Consider the following 27,404-nt stretch of genomic DNA (forward strand, 5'->3'; position numbering starts at 1 on the left):
GATTATAGGTGTGAGCCATGGTCTTCAAATATATGTATTGGCTTTACCTGTTTTCAGTTTCATCTTCAGAGGGGTATATGTATATGTATTCACCTTCCTCTAAAGCTGGGTTTCTCTGTCAGGAGCACGACATAACAAAAAGTTTAAGAAACACTGACTTAAGTAAATATTCAAGAAATCAAAGAACACCAAACTGTTTCACATCCACTCCATCTACTGAATGACCAATGCTGACTTTTAGATTCAAACCCTAAGGCACTGGAAAAAAAGGCATAGAGCTACTAAAATAAGTTTTGCTAACACTTGTTCCCTTAAGAAACCACTAAATTAACACAATGAGTAATCAAGCATCATCTTGTGATAACAGATCAATTTTAATTCTAGCACCTGAAGCTATACAAGGGTATGCTCTATAAACTTCATGGGACTGTTGTACACACTTGATAAAGTGACAACTGTGCAATACCACTTAGCATCTCAAAATCAGGAACATACTATTGAATTGCTTAAACACAATCCACAGAATTAAAAACAAAATCAGATGCCATCCACAGTTATACTAATTGTCCATTAAAAGCTTACACCTAATACTTGATATAACAATCAATATCTAGCAGGGAATATTAAAAGTGATTTCAGAGTCTCATCCTGTTGTACTCTATTGGGAAGGTTTCTTGAGTAGATATGTGACTGGCCAAAGATGGGTACAACCAAGACCAGACCAGCAAGTAAAAGTTCTACCACAGTTTCTATAGTTTCCACTTGTTTTTGTCAGTTAAAAGTGAACAGTGAGAATTAAATACTTATCTTTACATTTACACAAGGTATGCTGTGAAAGCATATCTGCTTACAAACATATAAAAATACTTGTTAACTAGTTTGATAAGAAAATAATGTATAAAAAGTATATAGCAAAAACATTAATCATCTCTGACCCCGGAAAGATCAATTCCATATTTTATATTACATCAAACAAAAACAGTTTTAGTTTTTCAAATCCCTTATCCAGAAATACTTGAAAAGGAAGACAGAAACTATTTTTACCCTTAGCGTGGCTGTGAAAAAGAGTTAAATTAAAAAATCAAGTACACTGAAATGTTTAAGTCTTGAATGAGTCCAAATATTTGACCACGTAGACTATTATCATCTTCAAGAGTAGGAGTAATAACACAGGCTTTTATGAGCAGTTTTTAATCCATAAATACAATAGGCATTTTGGTATTTTGGCCACCAGAAAAGAAAAGCTGTAGTATCAGTAAAGGTCTGAGATGTTTCACTTTTGTAGATTCAATTCAGTGTATTTAAGATTAACAAAGGCTGACATTGAAATTTTTAAAGATAGGCAAAAATTCACATTAAAAAAAAACCCTATATTTCTATTTAGAGTAACAGTAGGCAGTATGATTCCAAAAGTTAAAAATTATTTCGCAACCTGTGGTTTCAGCTTGGCAAACAGCTTAGATTCCAAAACTGATTCATCTCTATTAAAATGTAAGCACTTAAAAAAAGTGTCTGTGTATATAGACACATATTTTAAAGGAATCAGATAATCTTTGAAGCAGCCTTAGTGTTTTCTTTAAATTTGTCTGGAAATGACCATTGTATTAGCTTCACGGAAAGGACTGACTAGCCAGCTTCTTGGTCTAAGGCTAACATGGTGATCATTTGTCTAAGGCTAGAAAGGTACCAAATAAGATGTAAACTGAGGAGAGGAAGAGGAGATGAGGGCTTTTCCTGACAGTTGGTAGCTAAAACTGAAAGGATTCTAGAAAATGACACAATGGCAGCCTTTCTTGTCTTTTTCTTTCCGTGTCGGTTCTGGTGAAGGAGGACATTCCTGCTCTTGAAATTTCCTGTAAAATAAAAAAATCTAAAATATAATTGCCTTCTTGGTAATCTACTATTACAAATACAGGTTACTTTTTGCACAAGTTCACTTTAAGTGCAGATGCTTTTCAATGATAAACTTCAACTAGGGAACAAAGCAAAGATTTCTCTCTTCCTTACCCTCACCAAAAAAGGGCACAAATTCATCAACACCAGCATAAACAGAACTGTGAAGTTGCTTTAATGGATGAGGTCTGAATCAGATGAGATACCAGACTCAGTAATCTCTAAATTCCCCTCCCAATTTGAAATTCCATGAATCTAAGGCATACTTAAGAATAAAGATTCATCATTATAGTGCAATATAAAATTACCTTTATGAGGTATGCAGGTTTTATCCCTATTCTGCCACTTATTAAATTCAGTATTAGACAAGTTAGTTGATCTAATCTGAGCCTCAGTTTTTTAGAAGGCAATAATGGCAACCTACCTTTAACAGTTATTGTAAGGATTAAAGATCTTGTGATATTTAAATATATTTAATAGCGCCTGGCATTAAAAACAAAACAAACAAAAAACCTCCTCTATTCCCCACCTCATTCCTGAATTACTGATGGATAAGGAAAGAGCCTAAGAACCAAAACAAAGGACAACATTTCAAAAAGGCCGTCATAATTACGTTAAGAAGGCACTGTTTCATCAGTTGCTTGACACTAAAATGGAACTGGAATGGGGAAAGAGGGTAAAATACATACAACATAAAATTTTCCATCTTAGCCATTTTTAAGTATATATTTGACGGTATTGAGTACATGCATGTTGTTGTGCAACCGTCATCATCATCCATCTCTAGATCTTTTTCATCTGGCAAAACTGAAACTCTGTACCCATTAAAAAATAATGGGACTGGGATTTTTAACCAACTACTAAAAAAGAAAAACCTATAACCTTCATTTTTTCTTTTTTTCTTCACAGAAAGAGAATGCTTTGGCAAGGGGCTAGTAAGTACAAGAAGATCATAGCTCAGGTGCCAATTTACCTTAGATACAAAATAAATATGAAGCCTGGGTGTGGTGGCTCATGCCTGTAATCCCAGCACTTTTGGAGGCCAAGGCAGACGGATCACTTGAGCTCAGGAGTTTAAGAGCAGCCTGGGCAACATGGTAAAACTCCATCTCTACTAAAAATACAAAAAAAAAAAAAAAATTAGCTGGGTATGGTGGCAGACAACCTGTAGTGCCAGCTACTTGGGAGGCTGAGGCAAGAGAATTGCTTGAACTCAGGAGGTGGAGGTTGCAGTGAGCCAAGATCACACCACTACACTCCAGCCTGGGCAACAAAGAGAGACTCTGTCTCAAAACACAACACAACACAACACATGAGTCCACTTCACATTCCTATCAAACTGTCTCACTAGCAGAGAATCCCAGATCTACAGAGCACAGTGTGAAATAGGGGCCAGGCACCAAGACCCAAAATAATAAATCAAATGCTACTCACTAAAGAAACGTCCTCTTTCTCACCCACAAACATATCTAGTAACTCTTATCAGAACTTAACCAACACCTTAAGCTTCTTGGAACCCATTAACACTTTTTAAACCACAGGGGCCCCCTAGGGAATCCAACAGAAAAATTCTTTGTTGTGTAGGATGTTATACTTCACACTTTGCAGGATTATTGAATCTCTACTATCTGGCTTACTCTTAGCCTGAGATGTGTTGGAATAAAAAGAAAGCTAGGAGCACAGGCTCTGGAATCAGAGATTTGAATTGAAGCCCCAGTTCTGCCATTTAATATGTCTAAACTTTGAAAAAGTTATTTTACTTCTTTTTCTGTACCTTTGTTTTCTCCTCTGAAAGTTAGGATAAAACACTATTTAGTTTATTGAGCTATGGTGAGAATTACATATAATAATACATGTTAAACATTTAGCACAGAATCTGGGAGGGATTATCATGCAAAAGTTAGCTGCTGTCATCAGTAAAGGCAGCATTTATTCTTTTCAAAATTCTATGTGTACTTTCTACTTCGTAATTAAGTTAGATTTTAAATTCTAGATATGCCTAGAATATGTACTTGAAAACTGTAATGTTAGTCAGGCATGGTGGCTCAAGCCTGCAATCCCAGCACTTTGGGCGGCCAAGGCGGGTGGATCACCCAAGGTGGGTGAATCATCCGAGGTCAGGAGTTCAAGGCCAGCCTGGATGGCAAACTTGGCCAAATCCTGTCTCTACTAAAAAATACAGAAAATTAGCTGGGCATGGTGGTGGCCACCTGTAATACCAGCGACTTGGGAGGCTGAGACATCAGAAACACTTGAACCCAAGGAGACAGAGGTTGCAGTGAGCTCAGATGGTGCCATTGCACTCCAGCCTGGGCAACAGAGACTCCATCTCAAAACATAACAAAAAAAAATTGTAATGCACCATGTGCATTAATCCCTAGAAAGGAATCACTCCTAAATAAAATAGCCTCTTTCTTACTAAAAACACTTAATAGTGATTTATTAAGACATACTTCTAGAATATGTTTTGCTTACCTGATAACCCGGACAAGTTCATGGAAAGCTTGATCTACATTCATCCTAATCTTTGCTGATGCCTCCATGTATGTGACCTTAAGTTGCCGTGCTAACTGTTGTCCTTCTTCCTGTGTTACCTGAAATTCCAACAGTTAAGTTTATGGTACGTTATTAACTACTAGATTTGCTCCATCTAATCCTGGCCACAGATTGTGCTAGTATTTCAGCCAGAGGCCAAGGTGTTTTATCATAAGATGAATCAACAGACTTAACAGCTCAAAATAAACTAAAGCCCACTCCTGCAGAACAATACCTGTGATGGAAATAATAGCCTACAGCAGTATTTCCAACTAACTAGAGATCACACAAAAAGTGTTAAATACAACAGTGATACATTCTGGGAAGGGAAAAGTGTAAGGTGCTATTGAAGTATATGACTCTGTCAGGGAGATCAGGGAAAGTTTCCCTGAGGAAGTGACGTTTAAGCTAACATAGTACAGAGTTGAGGGGTGGAGGGTGGGGGTGTGAGGACATTTTCCTGACAGAGAAAACTTGATTGTATGAGGCCATGAGAGGGAATGGGCTTTCCAAGAACTAAAAGAAACCTCACATAGCTGGAATACAATAAGCAAAGACAGAAAATGGCAAGAGGTGAAGATGGAAAAAGTTTAAGCTTCAGAGGCCATGAAGTCTCTTCATCACTGCATTCCCCAGTACCTGGTACACAGGTGACACTCATCAATATGTGGGGGGAAATGAATTATGAATGCAATCACAGGTCCTCACAATGCCTTATATTTTGGAGGTCAGAGAGAGGTGGCATAGCTGACTGATGTATAAAATGGCAGGTCAGAATAAGAAAACATGAACTGAATGTAAGTAAACTCCTATATGTTTTAAATGTAAGGATTTGAATAGAGAGATGTTGTAAACTCTATTACATTTACACTTATATAGTGAGACTTAAAATTTTATTTCTGAAAACAATATATTTTATTGCTATCATCACAAAAGTAAACACTTGCCAAAAAATTAGAAAAGTTAAATGGAGGAAAAAAATTGAAGAAAATTTAGGAACCTAAAAAACATAGAGAACCACATCTTTTGGTCATTTTTCATATGTAGTTTTCACACTACAAAAATAGGATCATAATTTTTGTGTATCTCATACTCTGGAAACATTCTGAACTCATTTATCTAGGAGTTCTTTTGTAAATTCCATAGGCCATTCTACATAACCACATCATCTGCTAATAAAGACAGTTTTATTTCTTGCTTTTTGATGTGGATGTCTTTTATTTCCTTTTCCAGCCTTAGGGCACTGCCTAGAACCTCCAACACAGTAAGTGGTGAGAATACTCTTGACCTGTTTTGGATCTTAGAAACAAAGCTAGTCTTTCACCATTAAGTATGCTGTCAGTTATAGAACTTTTTTGGTAGATGTCTGTTCTCAGGTTAACAAAGTCCTCCCCTACTCCCTTGTATAAGGCATTTATCAGGAACAGATGGTGGATTTACCAAATGTTTTTCATGCATCTATTGAGATAATTATATGATTTCTCCTTTTTAGTCTGCTAATATGAATTATACTGACTCACTTTCAAATATCAAACCAACAACCCATTATGGGAATAAACTCTCTTTGAGTGATGTAATGCTCTTTTTATATACTGTTAAATTCTATTTAATATTTTATTAAGAATCTTTGTATCTGTGTTCATGAGAGATACTGGACTACAGATTTCTTGTTTTCCTCTGGTTTGGGTTTCTGGGTGCTGTGATGGCTTCATAAAAGTTGGAAAGAATTTTCTCTCCTCTTCAATGTTGTAGAACACTTTGTACAGAATCACAAGTATTTCTTCTTTAAATGTGTGGTATAATTCACCAGGCAAATCTATTTGAGCTTGAAGTTTTCTTTGAGAGGAAGTTTTTAAAACAAACTCAATTTATTTTATAGATAAATTACTACTCATATTATCTCCCTCCCTCCCTCCCCTCTCCCCATCCCCCCACCCCCACCCCCGCTTGAGTGAGCTTTGGGAGTTTGTGCCTTTCAAGTAATGTGGCCATTTCATTTAACTTGTTGAATTTATTGGCATAAAGGTGTTTATAGTATTTATCATCTTTTAAACACCTGAAGAATCTAAAGTGAAGATACAGCTCTCATTCCTGATATTGTGCCTTTTCTATCTGATTATCCTGACAAGAGTCTTGTAAATTTGATTTTCTAAAAAGCCAGTCTGGGGTTTTTATTTATTTTTTGGTAGAGATGGAGTCTATATTACCCAGGATGGTCTTGAACTTCTGGGCTCAAGCAATCTTCCTGACTCAGCCTCTCAAAGTGTTGGCATTACAGGCATAAGCCACCACGCTCTGCCAATTTTTCTTTCCTCTTTATAATTTTATTATTTTTCATTTCATTGGTCCTCATTCTCTTATTTCCTGCCTACATAATACGGGTTTTAATTTTCTCTTTTTCTTCTAATTTCTTAACGAAGAAACTAAAAGTCATTGAACTAAGACCTTTGTTCTAAGACAAATATTTAGTGCTATAAATTTCTCTATGTATACTTTTCTTTAGTAGCATGCCACAAATTTTGATGATGTGTTCTAATTTTCATTCAGTTCAATAATTTCTTTGTAATTTCTCTTTTCATTTTCTTCTCTGACCCAAGAACTAGTTGGAATATGTTAATTTCCCAATATTCGGAGATTTCCTAGATACCTCTCTGTTACTAATTTCCAAGTTAATTCCACTGTGGTCAGAAAATACACACTGTCCAACTGAAATCCTTTTAAATTTATTGAGGCTCATTTTATGACCCATTCTTATTTCAAAAGAAGGCACATTCTACTGTTGTTGGGTGAAGTGTACAATTAATATCAATTAGGATATGGTATTTGACAGTGTTGCTCAAGTCATCTATATCTTCACTGATTTTCTTTCTACCTTCCTATCAGTTATTGAGAGGGGTACTGAAGTCTCTGATTGTAAGTGTGAATTTGTCTATTTCTCCTTCCAGTTCTTAACATTCTTGCTTCAAGATTTTTGAAGCTACTATTAGATCACAAATGTTAGGGACTGTTATGTCCTCCTGATGAATTAATCTCCTTATCATTATGAAACAATCTTCTTTATTCCTGGTAATAGTCTTGGCTCTGACATCTTAGTCTGATATTTATATAGCTACTTTAATTATTTTCATTAATGCCTGGCTAGCAATAATAATGAAAATAATTAAAGTAGCTATACAAATATCTTACTCTATGCTTTTACTTTAACCTTTGTGTCTTCATATTTAAAGTAGATTTCTTGCAGCTTTTTTTAATTCAATCTAACAACATCTGCCTTTTGAGACATTTGCACAACTTACATTTAATTTGCTCATTGATATTGTTCAATCATCTTGCTATTAGTTTCCTATCCATATCATCTATTCTTTGTTCTAGTTGTCTTCTTTTTCTACCTCCTTTTGGGTTAGCTGAGCTGTTTTTATTACTGCATTTTACCTCCTTTGTTGGTTAATTAACTATATTATTTGTTATTTCAGTGATTGCTTTAGAATTTATAAGTATACATTTTTAATTCATGACAGTCTAATTCAAATGATACTATACCAATTCAGGTATGGATTAAGAACCTTACAATAGAGCCAGGTGCAAAGGTACGTGCCTCAAGTCCCAGCTACTTGGGTTGAGGCAGGAGGATCACTGGAGTTCAAGAGTTCAAGGCCAGTCTGGTCAACACAGTGAGACCTCATCTCCCAAAACAAAAACTCAAACTAGTTACAACAACGTTGCTCCCTCCTGTTGTTATTAACTTTTAACTCAAAATGCATTTATTATTTTTACTTTAAATATTCTTATAATAAGAGTAATTTATATTTATTCACATAATTACCATCTCTGGTACTCTGTATTCATTTTCAGATTTATATCCAGATTTCCCTTTGGTATAGTTTTCCTTCTGCCTAAGGACATCTTTTCACATTGCTTGTAATGCAGGTCTGCTGATGATGAATTATCTCGCTTTTATATGTCTGGGAAAAGTGTTTATTTCATCTCCATTTTGGAAATAAATTTTTGGTGTGTACTGAGTTCTAGATGACCATTTTTGCTATCAGTACTTAAAAGATTCTGAGCCATCATCTTCTGGCTTCACTGTTTCCAATGAAATATAATGACAACTCCTGCCATCCTTATCTTTGTTCTTCTATATGTAACGTGCTCTTTTCCCCTCTGGCTATTTTTCAGATTTTTTTCTTCATCACTGATTTTAAGCTATTTCACTATAATGTATCTTATAATTTTCTTCATATTTCTTGTGCTCCAGATTTGTTAAGCTTCTTGGATGTGTGTCTTTATTTTTCAACAAATGTGGAAATTTTCAGCAATTACTTCTGCTGTTAATTCCATCCAGTGCATTTTTCATGTCAAACATTATAGTTTTACTTCTGAAAGTTTGATTTGGACCTTTTTACATCTTCATGTCTCTATTTAACATGTTTTCTCTAGCTTCTTGATTGTATAAAATATAGTCGAAATAACGGTTTTAATGTCTCTGTCCACTAATTCTATTATCTTTGTCATTTCTGGATCTATGAATTGATTTGCTTCTTTATTGTGGGTCATATTTTCTTGCTTCTTTATATGCCTGGAATTTCTGAGTAGAAGGATGGGTTTTATACCTATTGAGAATTAGATATGTATTTCCACACACATTCATGAGCTTTCTTCTAGGATGCAGTTATTTGGAAACATGTTCATCCTTTCAGGTCACGCACTAGGTTTTGTTATAGAGTACCAGAAAAGCATTTAGTTTGGCTAATTTTGATCCACTACTGGGACAAAACCCTTCTGAGTTATACTATCCAATACTCAAAAATATATAATTTTCCATTTTGATTGATTGGAATATGAATTATTCCTGGCCCTATTTGAGCTCAAGGTATTGTTCCTTTTAAACTTTTTATGTAGTTTGTTCTCCCAATTTAATATTTTATTCAAAAATTTAGTAGCCTCAATACAGTATCATTAGTTTATTACATCAATATACATATATCCAACAACTACTTCGTAACAGTTTGTGCCCTGTTGCATTCCAACAGGATAACAGTAAAGTTCTTCATAGCACTGGTATATCTAAGTTTATGTAATTTTTAAATTTACCTTGTCTCTCTTCAAAAAAACATATGTACCACAAGGCCTATGCATTTGAAATATAAACTGATAAAGTTACCAGAATAAATAACAACAAAGAAGGAAGCCAAGTAAAAACAGAAAGCTTCACAGAAGCACCAATTTTAGACAGGACAATTTCTATTTTAGGAAAATTCGACATGGGAAATTTCTTCCTATAAAAATACCCCTATGTTGTCACAAATTCTGTTCCTTCTTCCTGGGATGTTGTCCCTTCTCTCTCAACTCTACACTCTCAAATTCTTCCTCACAAACCTTTCAAGACCTGAGCAATCAAATTTCCCCCTAAGTGTTGATGCTGTTTTGGAAGCACCTGCTCAGAGCTCCCATCACACCCTCTGGTTACCACTGGTAAGACTAACAATACCACAGAAAAATTTTTAGTTTTGTTTTCTTGTTCTTTCAGCATGGTATCATGTCCTCTGAGGCTAGGAAGTTAAGACAGATTTGTCTTTGTACACCCAAAGCTTAGAAGCATGCTTAGCAGCTAAATAAATAATTTAACATATGTTAAGTAAATGGTGTACAAATAATCAAATAAGTACATTCTTAAGTAAAAACAAAAAAATACAAAAAGAAAAAGAAATCTCAACAAATTACTTACTCTACTGGGGTAAATTTGATTTGGGGAAGGTAATATATGTACTTAGAATTTTTCCATTAGTCTTTCTGCTCAATTATTCCTCAAAAAGGTACCTTGTCCTACCCATCATGCATAATGTAATTCGCATAAAAAGGAATGGCAACTGACCTATCTTTATATAGAGTAAGAAAAGTAAGGCCAGGCTGGTGGTTCACGCCTGTAATCCTGGCACTTTGGGAGGCCAAGGTGGGTGGATCACCTCAAGTCAGGAGTTCAAGGCCAGCCTGGACAACATGGTGAAACTGTCTCTACTAAAAATATAAAAACTAGCCGGGTGTGGTGGTGGGGCCCTATAATCCCAGCTATTGAGGAGGCTGAAGCAGGAGGATCACTTGAACCCGGGAGGTGGAGGTTGCAGTGAGCCAAGACTGTGCCACTGCACTCCAGCCTTGGTTGACAGAGTAACACTCCTTCCCAAAACAAAGAAAAAAAGGGAAAAAGAAAAGTTAATTAATTCATAATCCAGATGATAAAAAAATTCCTGCTGCTAGGGTTATGTGCTACACTTAGCTGTTTTTGTTTTGTTTTTTTGAGACAGGTTCTCACTCTGTTGCCCAGGTTGGTGTGCAGTGGCATGATCACAGCTCACTGTAGCCTCAACATCCCAGGCTTGGGTAACCTTCCCACCTCAGTCTCCTGAGTAGATGGGACTACAGGCACGTGCCACCATGCCCAATCTTTTTTTTATTTTTAGTAGAGACAGGGTTCTGCCATATTGCCCAGGCTGGTCTTGAACTTCTGGGCTCAAGGGATCTGCCTGCCTTTGCTTCCCAAAGTGCTGGGATCATAGGTGTCTGCCACCACACCCAGCCGTTTGTTTTTAAAGCACAGTTTCACATCACCGTCTTCCAGGAAACAAAGCCAGCAAATTTATACATACATTTCTGGTGAAGAAATCTCTAACCACATATAAAGTTGATTTTGAGCTCACTGGCACAGCAACTTTTTTTTTTTTTGGAGAAAGAGTTTTACTCTCGTTACTCAGACTGGAGTGCAGTAGTGTGATCTCGGCTCACCACAATCTCCGCCTCCCAGGTTCAAGTGATTCTCCTGCCTCAGCCTCCCAAGTAGCTGGGATTATAGGTATGTGCCACCACACCTGGCTAATTTTGTGTTTTTAGTAGATATGGGGTTTCTCCATGTTGGTCAGGCTGGTCTCGAACTCCCAACCTCAGGTGATCTGCCCACCTCGGCCTCCCAAAGTGCTGGGGTTACAGGCGTGAGCCACCGTACCCGGCAGCATACTTTTAACTAAGTAAAATTAGCATTGTCACCACCAAAGCAAACAATAAAAGACAAAAAGGACAACACACTGGAACAGAGCCACAGCATTGTGGAAGTCAAAAATCAAAAAAAACCCTGAAAGCTAAACAAATAAGTATTTCCTAGGGTTCCTCGACCCAGATAGTTTTATAAAGATATCAAATATTAAGCCTCATCTCCTAGATATTCTGATTTGGTAGATTTGAGCACTTCCCAGGCATGTTTTGTTTTAAATAACCAGGGCGAATCTGATGCAACAAATTCACAGAACTACAGAAATTCACAATAATATGTATAAGCTCATCTATTACTGCATATTTCCAAATAGAATAAACTACATTTGCAAAACTCAGAGTTATATCAAGCTAATGAAGTTTACTGAAGCAAAACTTGTTTTCACAAATATCTATTATGCAGAAAGAATCATCACTTTAATATCACGTCTTAACTCACTGGTACCCAGATTCAACCATTCAACAAATATTTATTTAGTGCATACCTTTGTTCTATGTGCTAATGATAAAGCATGAACAAAACTGACTGGTCAAAACTGAGAAGCCCTCATAGTACCTACATCTACACTCAGCATCTAAATTCACCCTTTTAGATGCACATAAGGCACAGGTAAGGCCATATGTGGTAAGACCCTCTATTATTTGAGAAGGAGGGGTTATTTTTCCTAGGAGGCTGTAGGGGGCACACTGTGGTCAAAAGTACTGACAAATAGGAGTCTGGGTTGATATACTTAGCTGTCTATTAAGTATAATGAGTTATTTTCTCAAATTAATAGTGACCATTAATAATAAAGCAACTAACACGGAGAAAAAAGAGGGAACAACCAAGGTAAGCCAGGAGACAAAGGTGGTAAAGACAAAAAAGCAAAAACAGTTGATCTCTATCTAGATAGGGCTGAGTTGAGGACAAAGAACCTGAAATCAGATATATCATGAAATTCCACTGTCTAAGCCCACATACTGCGATATTAAATTTCATATTCAATGTGTTGTTATATTCACCTACTTTTATATTTTAGCAAAGGCAAGCAAATCATTTACCTATGTTTTCTTCCTACACCTTTAGCAGAATAAACAAAATGACTGGCATACCTCTAAAGGACCAGATGGTTGGTAACACTAAACAATCATTCAAATTCTACAGATCTCGTTTTATTTAACATAAACTTCAGCAACTATTCTGTCTACTGCTTCATCATCACTGCCTAGAAAACGTGTTCAGTAAATACTGGATGGATGAAAAGATGAAAGAAGCAGCCCAGTCCACAGAGATACAGAAGCCACAAGCAAGCAAGCAAGCAAGCAAGCAAGCAAAGCATCTTCTGTATGATCCCTCCTCCCTGGTGGGGTTCAGAATCTCAGGAGCCAGTGGTAGAAATGGCCAGTGCTGATCCACAAATTCAAAGAACAAGGGGAACTGGTATTTATTATCTACAAGAAAACATGCAAGAAGGTAGAGAAACTACAAAGGATCATGCCTAAGACAAAGACAGAAAAAAACAAACTGGGTCAGCAATAGAGAGCAAGCCAGACTGGTTACTAAGAACCTAGAGATGACCAAAAACTAAACATCTCTGAAGAGGGGAAAGAAGCTTTTACAGCAACCCTGTGGTCTGTCCAAGTTGACTTGGCAGAACAAGTAAGGGTGTCAAGACATTCTAGACCATCACCTTTAATTAAGAGACTTTAAAAAGGTAAAAACGTCTACTATAGCATCTATAGTATACTATGCTCTATGGTATCTCAATTTCAATAGCATGTCCCCTGAGGGTAGGAGATAGGGCATGTTTGTCTTTGCACATCCAGAGCCCAAGACACCTTAGAGAGACAAGGAGACAAAGAAGTGCCAACAAAGGACACTGGGGAGACTGGAGGAGTAGGAAATACTAACTCAGAGTTTAGAAAAGAAACTGTTTCCAAAAAAAGGTAGTGATCAACCATGTCAAATGTTACTGACATTCTTCCAATTGGTGATCCTGATGGTGGTGTGAATGTCTGATGTCAGTACAATCAAGAATGGCAGGAGAAAAAGTAGAGAAAGCAAGTTTCAGGAGTTTTGCTATTAAAGAGGGGCAGAGAAAATATACTCAGAGGGGAATGTGAGATTAAAAAGGTTTTGCTGTAGTTTTTTGTTTTAAAGATGAGAGACACTGTAGCATGTTGTATGCTGATGGGAATTATCATGTAGAAATGTTCATCTGAAATAGAACAACTGCTGGGGTAATGTCCATGAGTTGGTGAGAAGTAACAGGATCCAGTATCTGGTGGAGAAGTTGGTCATAGACAGAGGAACAGTTTATCCATGTAAGTGGAGGAAAGTGAACTTGATGGGGTACCTGTGCACTCAGGTTAGTAGATATGGAGGTAAGGACATGTAAAAATCTCTCACTGAAACAGGAAAACATACGTATCATCAGCTGAGAGTGAGAAAAGAGAAGAAAGCGTTATAGGTTGAAGAAGAACAAGAAAGTAGGTAAAAATTATCCAAACAAATGGGAAATAAGTGGACTAGGGAAATGTAGGATTTCCAGTCAGCACTAAAGGCTGTGGTCATGACTTCTGAAGTAAGAGTAGTCAACATGCCTGAGTACAGGTGCAAAGGAAGAAAAAGCATAAGGAGGAATGAATCTTTTCTTTGTGCCTATTCTACACAGAGTAGACTCTATAAATGAGCAGAAAACTAAACAATTGGATTTCAGGCACTTGCTTTTCTCCCTTGGATATATATACATCTATGCTTTTCAGAATATACATAATTTATGTCTATTTATATGGGTTAGACAAAAAAAAAAAATACAAAATAACTTACTCCAAGTTAACACTACATATCTTTAGGGTGACAGAAATATGGAAATCATTTCCTATATTGTTCTCCCACTTCTTAACTCTGAGAATTTATGACTTCCACAAAAAGAAAAAAAAATTCCATGAAAAAAATTATAATCCAATGATATACAAACAAAGCCAGTGCCACAATATGTTGACTGTCTGCAGACAGATGGAAAGTGCATACCACATTCTGGCAATCTTCAATACAGGTTGAATATCCCTTATCCAAAATGCATAGGACCAGAAGTGTTTGGGATTTTGAAATTTTTTTGATTTTAGAATATAGTATTTGCATATACATAATGATGTTTCTTGGGGATAGAACTCAAGTCTAAACACAATTCATTTACTTTTCATATACACTTTATACACATGGCCTGAAGATAATTTTATACAACATTTTAAATAATTTTGTACATGAAACAAAGTTTTGACTGTGTTTTGACTGTGATATCACATGAGGTCAGGTGTGAAATTTTCCACTTGTGGAATCATACTGGCTCTCAAAAAGTTTCAGATTTTGGAGCATTTCAGATTTCAGATTTTTCGGCTAAGGATCCTCAATCTGGTATAAAGACAACTTAAAAATAACTCATATAGACCCTGTCCCAAGCTGATAATGGCAGAGCCTCTTTGGGTTCTAGTGACCATCCTCCTCTCCCTAATCTGCCACTGCCTACGTGACAGGAGATCTCTACCTATCCTAGGTCTCCTACGTATTCCTTTACTGGAGCTACCACCATGAGAAGGTTTGAGAAAGATCTTATTTCTATAATCAGGGCAGGAAGCATACGGGATGAGGCAGAAGTCAGCGAGAGATGGGGAAGAGAACTCCCTCACTGCACATCTACTTTCCATTACTTCCCGGATGCAATGACATAGAGAGTTTCTAGTACTAGAAAGAACTGAGAAGAGCCATAGACAGGGTCCACTGGGCAATATTAATAAATATAATCAGGTTTAGAAACCTCAAGGAAATGGTCTAAAAAACAACAAAATTAAATCTTTAAAAAAAAAAATAAATGAACTGTCTATGCTAGGTTTATAATGTGAACAAGCCATACTCTTAATTATTTCAAACAGTTTATACTGATTTGAAATGAACAAATTTTTTCACCCTGACTTTATAACTCAGATTCGAAAGAGATCTAACAGGAAAATTAATTCTTTACCAAGTTTCATCAGTGAACATTTCCAAATTTTAGCATTAGGATAATATATCATTTTCTCATAAGTCAGTGTTTGAAATCTGGTATGCTCCAATAAAATTTTATATATACAGCTCAAATCAAAGACAGTCACAAAATAGAAGGCTGCCCTCAAAGCTGTTTATCAACCAATTTTTCCTGATGTTTGTACTTTTCCAACAAAATCCTAATAATCTGTAAACACAACATAATATAAAAACAAGAATACTTAAATACCAACAAAAGAGACAATTTAAACAATACATTCCAGATTGGGGCAGAGGTTAAAGACCTTTAAAAAAAAAAAAAAAAAAAAAAGAGTCCATATACCATTGATATGGTTTGGCTGTGTCCCCACCCAAATCTCATCTTGAACTATAGTTTCCATAATCCCCACATGTCATGGGAGGGACCAGGTGGAGATAACTGAACCATCAGTGGTTTCCCCCATCCTGTTCTCATGATAATGAGCAAGTCTCATGAGATCTGATGGTTTTATAAAGGGCAGTTCCCCTGCACGTGCTCTCTTGCCTGCCGCCATGTAAGACATGCCTTTGCTCCTCCTTCGCCTTCTGCCATGATTGTGAGGTCTCCCCATCCATGTGAAACTGTGAGTCCATTAAATCTCTTTTTCTTTATAAATTACTCAGTCTTGGGTATGTCCTTACAGCAGCATGAGAATGAATTAATACCAATGTACAGGCTGCATTAACATACAACTGACCTTGTTCCCCTCCCCCACAAAAAAGATGAATGTATAGTGTTACCAAAAAAATTGTTTTAACTAACAAAATTTCAATAAGTGGGTAAACAACAAGTGAGAGTAAGTACTTAGCCTGTAACTAAATACTAAAAATATTCTTTTCTTTTTCTTTTGAGACAGAGTCTCACACTGTCACTCAGGCTAGAGTACAATAGTGTGATCTCAGCTCACTGCAACCTCCGCCTCCTGGGTTCACATGATTATTCTGCTTCAGCCTTCCAAGTAGCTGGGATTACAGTCGCACACCACCACACCCGGCTAATTTTTTTATTTTTAGTAGAGACGGGGTTTCACTGTCTTGGCCAGATTAGTATTGAACTTCTGACCTAATGATCCGCCCGCCTCGGCCTCCCAAAGTGCTTGGATTATAAGCATGAGCCACCGCGTCCAACCTAAAAGTATTCTTTTCTTGAAGATTACTGGTATTAGAACTAGCCAATGTGAAGAATTAAAAAATTCAGTCATTAAAGTGACTTAGGAAAAATCCAAATATTGTAATTTAAATGAAAGCCATTCTCTACATGAAGTTAATTTAGTATTGGCAATGAATAACTGAGGTCTTTAGGGGTAACTTTAAAATTAGCCAACTAAGTTAGAGTTTTGGATGTATCCAAGAAATTTTTACATGTGAATGAAGCTAGTTCAAACACCTGCAGGCTTATAAAGTCTTAAAATTCTGTGTAAAACTATTTGAAAATTTAATTTCTGCAAATCTACTTCTTTTTATTTTTCACTGTTATGACTTCTGTAAATACAATGTGCCAGACTCAGATATAAACACTTAAGTGGCATGGAACACAGTATTTTTAACCAGACTTTGAATTATTTCCTTAAATCTATCAGTTCGCTTATATTATTATAAACGATTGGTTTCCCAAGAGTGAAATCCCTTCTCACCTGTCTTTGATGATCCAGATCTGCTTTATTACCAATTAAAATCATTGGAAACTCATCACGATCCTTTACTCTGAGAATTTGTCTTTGAAACTTATAGATTTCTTCAAAACTTAAAAAAAAAAAAATCAAAAAAAAATTAATCAATTTCGTCAAGTATCAAAATTCAGCAAGTCTCATGCCCCATTTAGTACTTTCTTATTTTTCCTTTTGCTATAAAAAAAAACACAAAGTCCAAATTCAATAAAGTCTAGTGATCTAGACGGTGAATCTACATTCTAATTTGATACAAACCTGCCTCTATCTGTGACTGAAAAGACCAACAGGAAGCCCTCGCCAGTCCTCATATATTGTTCTCTCATGGCTCCAAACTCTTCTTGTCCTGCTGTATCTAAAACTAAAGAAAAAACAACAAATGTAATTATGCCTGTGCTTTCATTTTATAAACTGCTTCCCCGCAAGGGCAAACCCAATTCATGTGGGTCCTCTAGAGAGCCTCATACTTGGCATAATACAGAAATGGCATTCCTGTCTTAGTACTTTATTCTCAATACTAAAGACAAATATATTCTAATGGCAGACAGTTACAGAGTTTATCTTCATCAGTACTGGTTGAGTTTGTGGTTAGAATATATTAGCATACTAATTAGAAGCTTAAAAATATCAAACACATTTAATCAGATGGAGTCACATAACCTCTAAAATCACTTGAATGTTTTATCCCCTCCAAGGAAAAAACTGAAAAGATACCTGTAAATTCAAGAAAGAAATCTGAGTTATAATCACCGCCCCCCAGTAACATACTTAGTGCAGGTGTTAATATAATTTTTGATCTCTGTAAATAAAAGAACCATACATATTAGATAGAAAACAGGGCTTTCATTTGTGGAGAGGTGGAATGTTTAGACACAAAACAGTATTTGTTAAAGCCTTTGTGCTATAAATTCTAAGTAAAGTAACAAATATTGAACCTTTTCTATATTCATTTCATCCATTTTAACCTTTGCCAAAAGGTAGGAAGAGTTGAGACCTGACATGTTTTTTCCAGTTGCCCCAGTAAATACAACTTCAACAAACTACGATGAGACTTGTTTCTCTAGAACAAGATCAATACAAATACTGTTTAACTTTCCATTTACTGAAGAATATTTAAATTGCCCATTATGAGGACTCATCAATCAAAACTTAGAAATGACATGGGCTAATATTCCAGATCATATATTTCAAACATATTATTTAACCTAGCAAAACATCAGAGCTTGCTTTTTTAAAAAATATGATATGCAAATTATCAAATAAAGGAAATTTACTTACTATCTAGCCGCGCTGCTCTGTCATCTATCACACACTGCTTTGTGTAAGAATCTTCAATGGTTGGATCATAATCTGTTACAAAATAGGACTGCAAGAAAAGAAAAAACCTTATTTTAAAATTCATGGCAAGGCATGGTAACTCACACCTGTAATCCTAGTGCTTTGGGAGGCCGAGGCAGGAAGCCCACTTGGGGCCAGGACGTTGAGACCAGCCTGGGCAGCATATCAAGACTGTATCTCTAAAAACAATAAATTAAAGAATTAGCTGACATGATGGTGTACACCTGTGGTCTCTGCTACTTGGGAGGCTGATGTGGGAGGATCCCTTGGGCCCAGGTGGTTGGGGCTACAATGAACCACGATTGTGCCACTCTACTCCAGCCTCGGTGACACAACAAGACCCTGTCTCAGAAATAAGAATAAACAGAAAAATAAAATTTATGATTACCTGCCTACTAATGTACCAATGTAACTCTGCTTAACAAATTCCACTTATCCAGAACTAGTCAAAACATTTTCACTGTACTAGGGTTTATCCCATATGTCAATTCCCCATCAAATGAAGTCTCTTATGAGCACCTTCAAGTGAAGAAAAGGTACTAGGTTTCTCTAAATTTTCATATCTGAAATATGCAAGATTGCAAAAGATCTACTACAATTTTTTTCATAATTATTTAAGGTTAAGAATCTAGATCTCAAACTCCAGAAAAGTTAGAAAACACAGTAAGTTAATCAGATCTATTTGAATTAGCAACCTGATTATAATCATCAGTACTAAGAAGACAAATAGCTGGAAAGAAATGGAGACAACACAAAGAGGCCTGGAACATTCCGTCTTCCACCTTTCTTTTCTCACACTTTGTTTTATTCCCCTTTCAACTGTCTTATATATTATGGTAAGAAAATATCATTTCAGAATTTTTTCATTTGTAGGAACCTCAAACTTATTCTTTCACTGATATCTTTTGTTGTTTTTTATCTTAAATTCTATTTCTCTCTCCTTTGATCAAAGCCTCCCAACTATTGAAGTCATTACCATTTAAAAAAAAAAAAAAAAAAGGATGGTTAAATTATCCAAGTAAGAAGGGAAGAATCTCAGCCTACATTTCTGTTTTCTTTAAAAGGGTTTAAAATAATCGGCTACACAGGAGGCTGAGGTGAAAGGATCGTCTGAGCCTAGAGGATCAAGGCTGCAGTCAGCCACGATCATACCACTGCATTCTAGCCTCAGTGACAGGATGAGACCCTGTCTCCAAAAAACGAAAAGGTTTAAAAAAGAAAACAACAATAATCTGAGACAGTGCATTTCCTTCTTTTTACAAAAGGGCACTAACTAAGACACCATCATCATCCTCCTTTTGTTCTGAGTATCTCCTTTGACCTACTTTGGAATGACTTCCTCAAAGCCCATTTTCCCACTGGCTCATCACAAAATCTGAAGGAATGATCTGGAAGGAGACAGCTTAATGCTAGGAACCAGCACCAAGGGTGTTTAAGCCTTCTTCAGGCAAAAGGGTTCCTAGCTCTATGAACACAGCATTCCTGGTGACCTATGCAAATACCAGAGAGCTACTCAGAAATAAGCACTCTGAACAGGACAGAAAAGAAACCCCTGGTTTGGGGACGGGATGTACTAATCTGCCTGATACCATGACTTTATGTATTTTTTTTGAAGGACACTTCCACATTTTATTTAAATCTTAAGAATAACTTTAAGGCTAGACATGGTGGCCCATACCTGTAATCCTAACACTTCGTGAAAATCACCTAAGCCCAGGAGTTCCAGACTAGCCTAGGCAACAAGGCGAGACCGCATTTCTACAAAAAATTTAAAACTTAGCCAGACGTGGTGGGGTACACCTGTAGTCCTAGTTGCTTGAGACAGAAGAACTGCTTGAGCCCAGAAGTTCGAGGTTACAATGAGCTATGATCATGCCACACTGCATTCCAGACTGGGGGACAGAATAACACCCTGTCTCTTTTAAAAAAAAAAAAATTCTTTTTAATTAAAATTAAAATTTAAAAGAATAATCACAGAATTCCATATCTATAATCCTATTTCTTTTTTAAATATTTCACTTAAATGCATGATTTATTGAACAAAGTGCAAAAGAAACGTTTACTGATACTGAACTCGAGTTGGAAGAGGTGAGTCCAGTCTCAAAATGGAGGGCCATGATCCAAAGGAGCCAGAGCAGTTGAGAAAACTGTTTATTGGTGGTCTGAGCTTTGAAACTACCGATGATAGTTTAAGAGGACATTTTGAGAAATGGGGCACACTTACAGATTGCATGGCAATGAGAGATCCCCAGACCAACGTTCCAAGGGCTTTGGTTTTGTGACTTATTCTTGTGTTGAAGAGGTGGATGCAGCAATGTGTGCTCGACCACACAAGGTTGATGGGCGTGTAGTGGAACCAAAGAGAGCTGTTTCTAGAGAGGATTCTGTAAAGCCTGGTGCCCATCTAACAGTGAAGAAAATTTTTGTTGGCGGTATTAAAGAAGATACGGAATGATTTGAGAGACTACTTTGAAAAGTATGGCAAGATTGAAACCATAGAAGTTATGGAAGACAGGCAGAGTGGAAAAAAGAGAGGATTTGCTTTTGTAACTTTCGATGATCGTGATACAGTTGATAAAATTGTTGTTCAGAAATACCATACTATTACTGGGCATAATTGCGAAGTGAAAAAGGCCCTTTCTAAACAAGAGATGCAGTCTGCTGGATCACAGAGAGGTCGTGGAGGTGGATCTGGCAATTTTATGGGTCGCAGAGGAAACTTTGGAGGTGGGAGAGGTAATTTTGGCCGTGGTGGAAACTTTGGTGGAAGAGGAGGTTATGGTGGTGGAGGTGGTCGCAGCACAGGTAGTTATGGAGGAGGTGATGGTGGATATAATGGATTTGGTGATGGTGGCAACTATGGCGGTGGTCCTGGTTATAGTAGTAGAGGTGGCTATGGTGGTGGTGGACCAGGATATGGAAACCAAGGAGGTGGATATGGTGGCGATGGTGGAGGATATGATGGTTACAATGAAGGAGAAAATTTTGGCGGTGGTACGAACTATAATGATTTTGGAAATTATAGTGGACAATAGCAATCAAATTATGGACCCATGAAAGGGGGCAGTTTTGGTGGAAGAAGCTCGGGCAGTCCCTATGGTGGTGGTTATGGATCTGGTGGTGGAAGTGGTGGATATGTGGCAGAGGGTTCTAAAAGCAGCAGAAAAGGGCTACAGTTCTTAGCAGGAGAGAGAGCAAGGAGTTGTCAGGAAAGCTGCAAGTGACTTTGAGACAGTTGTCCCAAATGCATTAGAGGAACTGTAAAAATCTGCCACAGAAGGAGCGATGATCCACAGTCAGAAAAGTTACTGCCGCTTAAACAGGAAACCCTTCTTGTTCAGGACTGTCATAGCCACAGTTTGCAAAAAGTGCAGCTGTTGATTAACGCAATGTAGTGTCAATTAGATGTACATTTCTGAGGTCTTTTATCTGTTGTAGCTTTGTCTTTTTCTTTTCATTACATCAGGTATATTGCCCTGTAAATTGTGGTAGTGGTACCAGGAATAAAACATTAAGGAATTTAAAAAAAAAAAAAAGAAACGTTTACCAACAGCAGTAACTTTTAGTAGGAAGCCATCTCCTCCTCCACTGCTCTATCACCATTTAAAAATTAACAGGTATCAATTCACTTTACTTGCCTAAAAAAAAAAAAAAAAATAAGCAGGCATCGAAACAATCCTGAACTTACCTTTTGGCACCCACACCACTTCAAAAGTAAATAAACTGTACTGGCAACAATATTATCTGTACCCATTACTCTAAACAACAGGAATCAGCAGTCTTTCACAAGCAAATTGGAGAAAGCATTTGCTTTATACTTTTTTAAGATTTGTTTCTTGAAACATGTTTCTCCACATGCCATGCTTTTAACCCGTAAAACCTGAATTTCACTGACTACTCCCAGTTGATGTCTCAAAGTACTACACTGTCCCTACCGGTTTTAGCTAAAAATATAATAAACAAATGTTAAATACATTTTTTACAAATGTCCAAGCCATGCACAATAGTAAGAATTCTTTAAATGTGCCGGTTCTTTGCATTGTGAGATTAGATTAAGGTATTAACATGTACAAAAGATTGTTGGTTTGACTGTTGGTATAAGATTGTTGCAACTTTAACTGTTTTACCTCTACTAGTTATGGATATTCCTTTGGATGTCTTAACTCTTGAAACACAATCTTAATATTACAAGAATTGTGCCATATTGCTACATGCATTTATTCCACTCATTAATATTTAAGACAAATTAATTGTTGGGATTTTAGATATTTAGGTTCATGCCTAATCTTTGCTGTGTCCTATCTTCATACTTTGTTTACAGAGATCATCATCTACTGGCTACATGTATGTTGTAAAGAGCCATCCACATTGAAAGATTCTTCTTCCTATGAAACATCACTCTCTGGGGTCTATCATAGAAACAAAAATCTCTTTCCCTCTCAAAATTCTAATAAGCCACAGGTCAAAATATCCCTAAGATGACCATTCACTGTATGCAGGTAACAAATACAAGCATCATCTCCCACCGAAAAGACATTTTTGTTACGTAAACTTGGGCACCAGATATTTGAGGCAACAAATCACCAATAAGTAATCAATCCTACTGATGAACATTCCTGGGTTTAATTCTAACTCTGCTACTCTCTGGCTGTGGGACCTGAGGCAAATCACTTTACCTGTCTAATCTTCAGCATCTGTTAAACAGTGATAGGAGCAAAATCCTGTGAAACAGATAAAATCAAGTATGCTATTGATTAATAAATGTCAACCACTATCATAACTATTATTTTTGTCATGTAGTTAAATGGTCCGAATTGGTGTTTTTCATTCAAGTATAAAGAACTGCTAAGCTCAGGAGTAACTGTAATAATTCCAGTCGTAGTTACACTTCAGACCAACCACAGGACCTCTGGGACTTGGTATGCAAATGCTATGAATCAAGATGAAAGCCCCCCATCTGGAGTTCTGGAAATATTCTCCGGAGCTGAGCAGCAACTACACAGGTAATTTACTTAAGTAAAAAATCATCAAGCTGTACATTTAAGATATATACACTTTTTGTACATATATGAATTATATTTCTATAGGATATGTAAATTAAATGGCTCCCTGCTGCTTATAAGATTCCACAGTTTCTTTACGAAGTATGCAAAGCTCTCCAGTCTTTATGTAGTATGCAAAGCCCTCCAGTTGGATCTGTGTTGTTCACCATTCAAAGCCTCACTTCCCTACTTGAAACCCTTCGGCCAATTGTCCTGCTCTGTTGATTTCACTCATTCATTTGTTTCATGACCATGTATGGAGCACCTACTAAGTACTCCATACTTCCAGAGCCCAGGGTCTTTTATACAACAATCAGTAGTTGAGCTATTACTGGGGGCAAGAGGGATTGGGGCATTTTAAATCTATAGCCAAGCCAAAGAATAGAAACAGCATGAAATGCCAATACATGCTTGTTCAGAAGGCAAGAGAAGTTAAGGCAGTTAATTACTACAGTTATGTACAGGAACTGTGTTGTGCATTCATTTATAAACACAAGGCCTCAGCAATTTCCTAGAAAACAGTCTCTCTCCTGAAGTTATAAAAAGTTACCAACCACAACCTAGAAAGGATGTTCTGTAGCAGAAAGCAAGGGGAAAAAAAAAAGCACAGTATTGCATTGAGCTAGACAGTAGTGGTTCAGGCAAGGGTAGAGAAGGAGGGTGGACCCAAGGGTTCAAAAGAGTACACTGAGGGGAAAGGAAGGGTGGAGGATGGAGAGAGCATGTGTTTCCTGATGGACATGAAAGAATGTATGCAGAAGAATCCTAGACAGAAGACAGGGAATACCCCCATGCCTTCCCTGTAGTATGGAGGGGCAAATGAACTTCAGTTTCTTTAAAGTTGTTTGGAGATATGGAGAAACATTTAGGATTTGGGAAGCTATCCCATTCAAACAGAGATAAAAAATCTGGTCTGGCAAGCCTGGGTAACAGAGCGAGACCCTCATCTCTACAAAAAATAAATTAGCCAGGCTTGGTGACCCATGCCTATAGTCCCAGCTACTCAGGAGGCTGAGGTGGGAGACTGAGCTAGGGGGATTCCTTGAGCCCAAAAGGTTGAGGTTGCAGTGAGCCAGGATGGCACCACTATACTGCAGCCTGAGCAATAAAGCAAGACCCCGTCTCAACCCAAAAAAAAAAAAAAGAAAAAACTGGTCTGGGTAAGTTTGTTAGAAGCCCTTAATAATGTAAAAGTAGAATATTATGCTGTGATAAGCAGGATAATCCTGCTTACATGCCACCAGATTGTATAACAGGAGGTCGGGCTGGCCTCCTAAGGAGAACTGCCAACTCAGTATCTCCTCAGTCAAAGAAGCTACATTAAGGAGGAAAAGAAGGAAGGAAGGAGAGAAAAGGGCATGAGTTACCCTTCCACACTGCATTCAGTGGTAAAGAGTGACAACTCACTTTCTCCTAACACCAAGCTATTGGTGAAAGTGTAGTTCCCAAACACTGCCACAGAGTGGTGCCTGGTCTACACACTGGGACTGGTAATTTACTGGAGATTCTGGGAAACTGAATCCAGCACAACGGTTAAGTCTACCACCCTTGCATAGAAAAAGGATACACCAGATCTAAGGTACCACTGGGGAGTTGTAAACAAATGCAGGGCATTTCTGAGCACAGCATCACTCTCAGGAAAGTTGTGTAGGAGTAGGAGTTCGCTAAAACCATAGGGTGTAGAAGGGGGAACGGAAAAGGAGAGGAGAGGAAGGAAACAGATGAAACAAGTGTAGGAAAACCTCGAAAACTCCTGAATCTGCGCAGTGTACAACTGTAGGGTCTCTGAACTTTTGTATATATTTGACAATTTTCACATTAAAATTATTTTTTTTAATCTGGTGGTAGCACATAAGGAAAGAGACAGGGATCCTTTTTTAACCCTGAGCTTTCACCTGACTCTACTCAAGACTACATCATGTAGAAGCCTGATGTTTTTTCTTGCTCAAAATATTTTCCAGTTTTTTTCTCTCCTCTCCCTCCCTCCTTTTCTCTCAACAACACATATATCTCATCTACCTTGCCTTTTATTTTTTACATTTATTGTCCATTTCCTCCCTGACCCAACTAGAAAGAAATTCCATGAGGGCAGGGACTTTGTCAGAGAGGTAAAGTGACCTACTTAATGCTTAAACATCAAATCATTGGTGGGTCCAGTACTGAAACTGACATTTCTGGGCTTCCTGACCAAGGCTTCTTATACTTTGCAAATCTGCCTCTCTAAATATAAAACACACTCACACTCATCCTCCATTCCTCCTTCCGCTGATCCCATCAAAAGTGAGATAGGTGTAGGCCAGGTGTGGTGGCTCACGCCTGTAATCCTAGCACATTGGGAGGCCAAGGTGGGTGGATCACCTGAGGTCAGGAGTTCAAGACCAGCCTGGCCAACATGGTGATACCCCATCTCTACTAAAAATATAAAAATTAGCCCAGCGTGGTGGCAGACGTATGTAATTCCAACTACTCAGGAGGCTGAGGCATGAGACTCACACCTGTAATCCCAGCATTTTGGGAGGCTGAGGCGAGTAGATAACCTGAGGTCAGAAATTCGAGACCAGCCTGACCAACATGGTGAAACTCTGCCTCTACCAAAAATACAAAAATTAGCCGGGCATGATGGTGCATGCCTGTAATCCCAGCTACTCAGGAGACTGAGGCAGGAGAATCACTTGAACCCAGGAGGTGGAGATTGCAGTGAGCCGAGATTGCACCACTGCATTCCAGCCTGGGCGACAGAGCAAGATTTTGTCTCAAAAATAAGTAAGTAAATAAAAGTTTAAAAAAAGAGAAAGTGAGATATCCTTCATCATAATTACAGCCATCACTGCTGATGGCGCATTTGCCATGTGACAGACAGATTATAACGTCATTTTATTACTTCATAACTATATTTTCTCCTTTAATTCTTACAGTAACTTTTTTGATAGAATTCCCGTCTATTGACTTTTCGAAAATAAGTCACAAAATCACTTTACTTCCTGAAGGTCACCCAGCTAATAAATAAGACCACTACAACTTAAATCCAGGTCTGTTCCTAATGTTTTGATGCTCCTGATCCTAATGTTCATGCTCTATAATTCCTGCTATTTAATAAAATTCAGTGATGGCTCACACCTGTAATCCCAGCACTGTGGGTGGCCAAGGGAGGTGGATTCATGAGCTCAGGAATTTGAGACCAGCCTGGACAACATGGCGAAACCCCGTTTCTACTAAAAATACAAAAATTAGCCAGGTGTGGTGGTATGCACCTGTAATTCCAGCTACTCAGGAGGCTGAGGCAAGAGAATCGCTTGAACCTGGGAGGCAGAGGTTGTGGTGAGCCGAGATCACACCACTGCACTCCAGCCTGGGTGACAGAGTGAGACTCTGTCTCAAAAAAAAAAAAAAAAATTTCATAAAATTTCAAATTTCTCATTCCTTATTGGCCTATAGAACAAGGAGTAAACATACCACCAAAAAAAAAAAAGACTAACAAATTTACTTTCTTTTCTTCTCCTTCTTGATCTCCTGCTCAGCTCACCCCTTACCCCCATACTACACACAGGTATCAGGTTATAAAACATTCTAGGGGCAAAATTCTGTGATTCTCTGCTCCCCTCCAGTTTAAGCATTTCCCTATTATTACTTGTATCCATAAAACATGTACGTTTTTTAAATTATGATAAACCAAAAATGAAATTTCATAACCAGCTTCCTATTAAAAATAGTTGCATTTATGTCTTTACTGGAGATAATATGATGAGAAGAAAAAACACAAGGGCTCTGGTGTCAGAGAGCCTGAGATCCAAATCCAGAAGATATCCTACCTGCTTGCTAGTTGTTTGAGTCCTTGGGTGAATTGAT

General features: G+C 37.4%; 1 protein-coding gene and 1 pseudogene across 3 annotated transcripts in view; one reads left to right on the forward strand and one right to left on the reverse strand.

The window, feature by feature from the left end:
• Nucleotides 1–353: 353 nt before the first annotated feature.
• The window catches only part of RRAS2 (RAS related 2), an 89,438-nt gene continuing 62,387 nt past the window's right edge, over nt 354–27,404 (reverse strand). For 2 of the 3 annotated variants that reach the window (XM_017525790.2, XM_037737504.1), the window contains exons 2-6: nt 18,457–18,544; nt 17,437–17,539; nt 17,146–17,254; nt 4,369–4,487; nt 354–1,853 (exon numbers count right to left, since the gene is read on the reverse strand). In XM_017525790.2, coding sequence (XP_017381279.1) covers nt 1,766–1,853; nt 4,369–4,487; nt 17,146–17,254; nt 17,437–17,539; nt 18,457–18,544 — 507 coding nt within the window. In that variant the 3' untranslated portion in view covers nt 354–1,765. The remainder of the gene's footprint in view (nt 1,854–4,368; nt 4,488–17,145; nt 17,255–17,436; nt 17,540–18,456; nt 18,545–27,404) is intronic. The other variant, XM_017525791.2, reaches the window with a different exon arrangement.
• Nucleotides 20,607–22,060, forward strand: LOC108302245 (annotated as a pseudogene).

Source organism: Cebus imitator, unplaced genomic scaffold (assembly GCF_001604975.1).
Source record: "Cebus imitator isolate Cc_AM_T3 unplaced genomic scaffold, Cebus_imitator-1.0 Scaffold39, whole genome shotgun sequence".
Taxonomy (NCBI): domain Eukaryota; kingdom Metazoa; phylum Chordata; class Mammalia; order Primates; family Cebidae; genus Cebus; species Cebus imitator.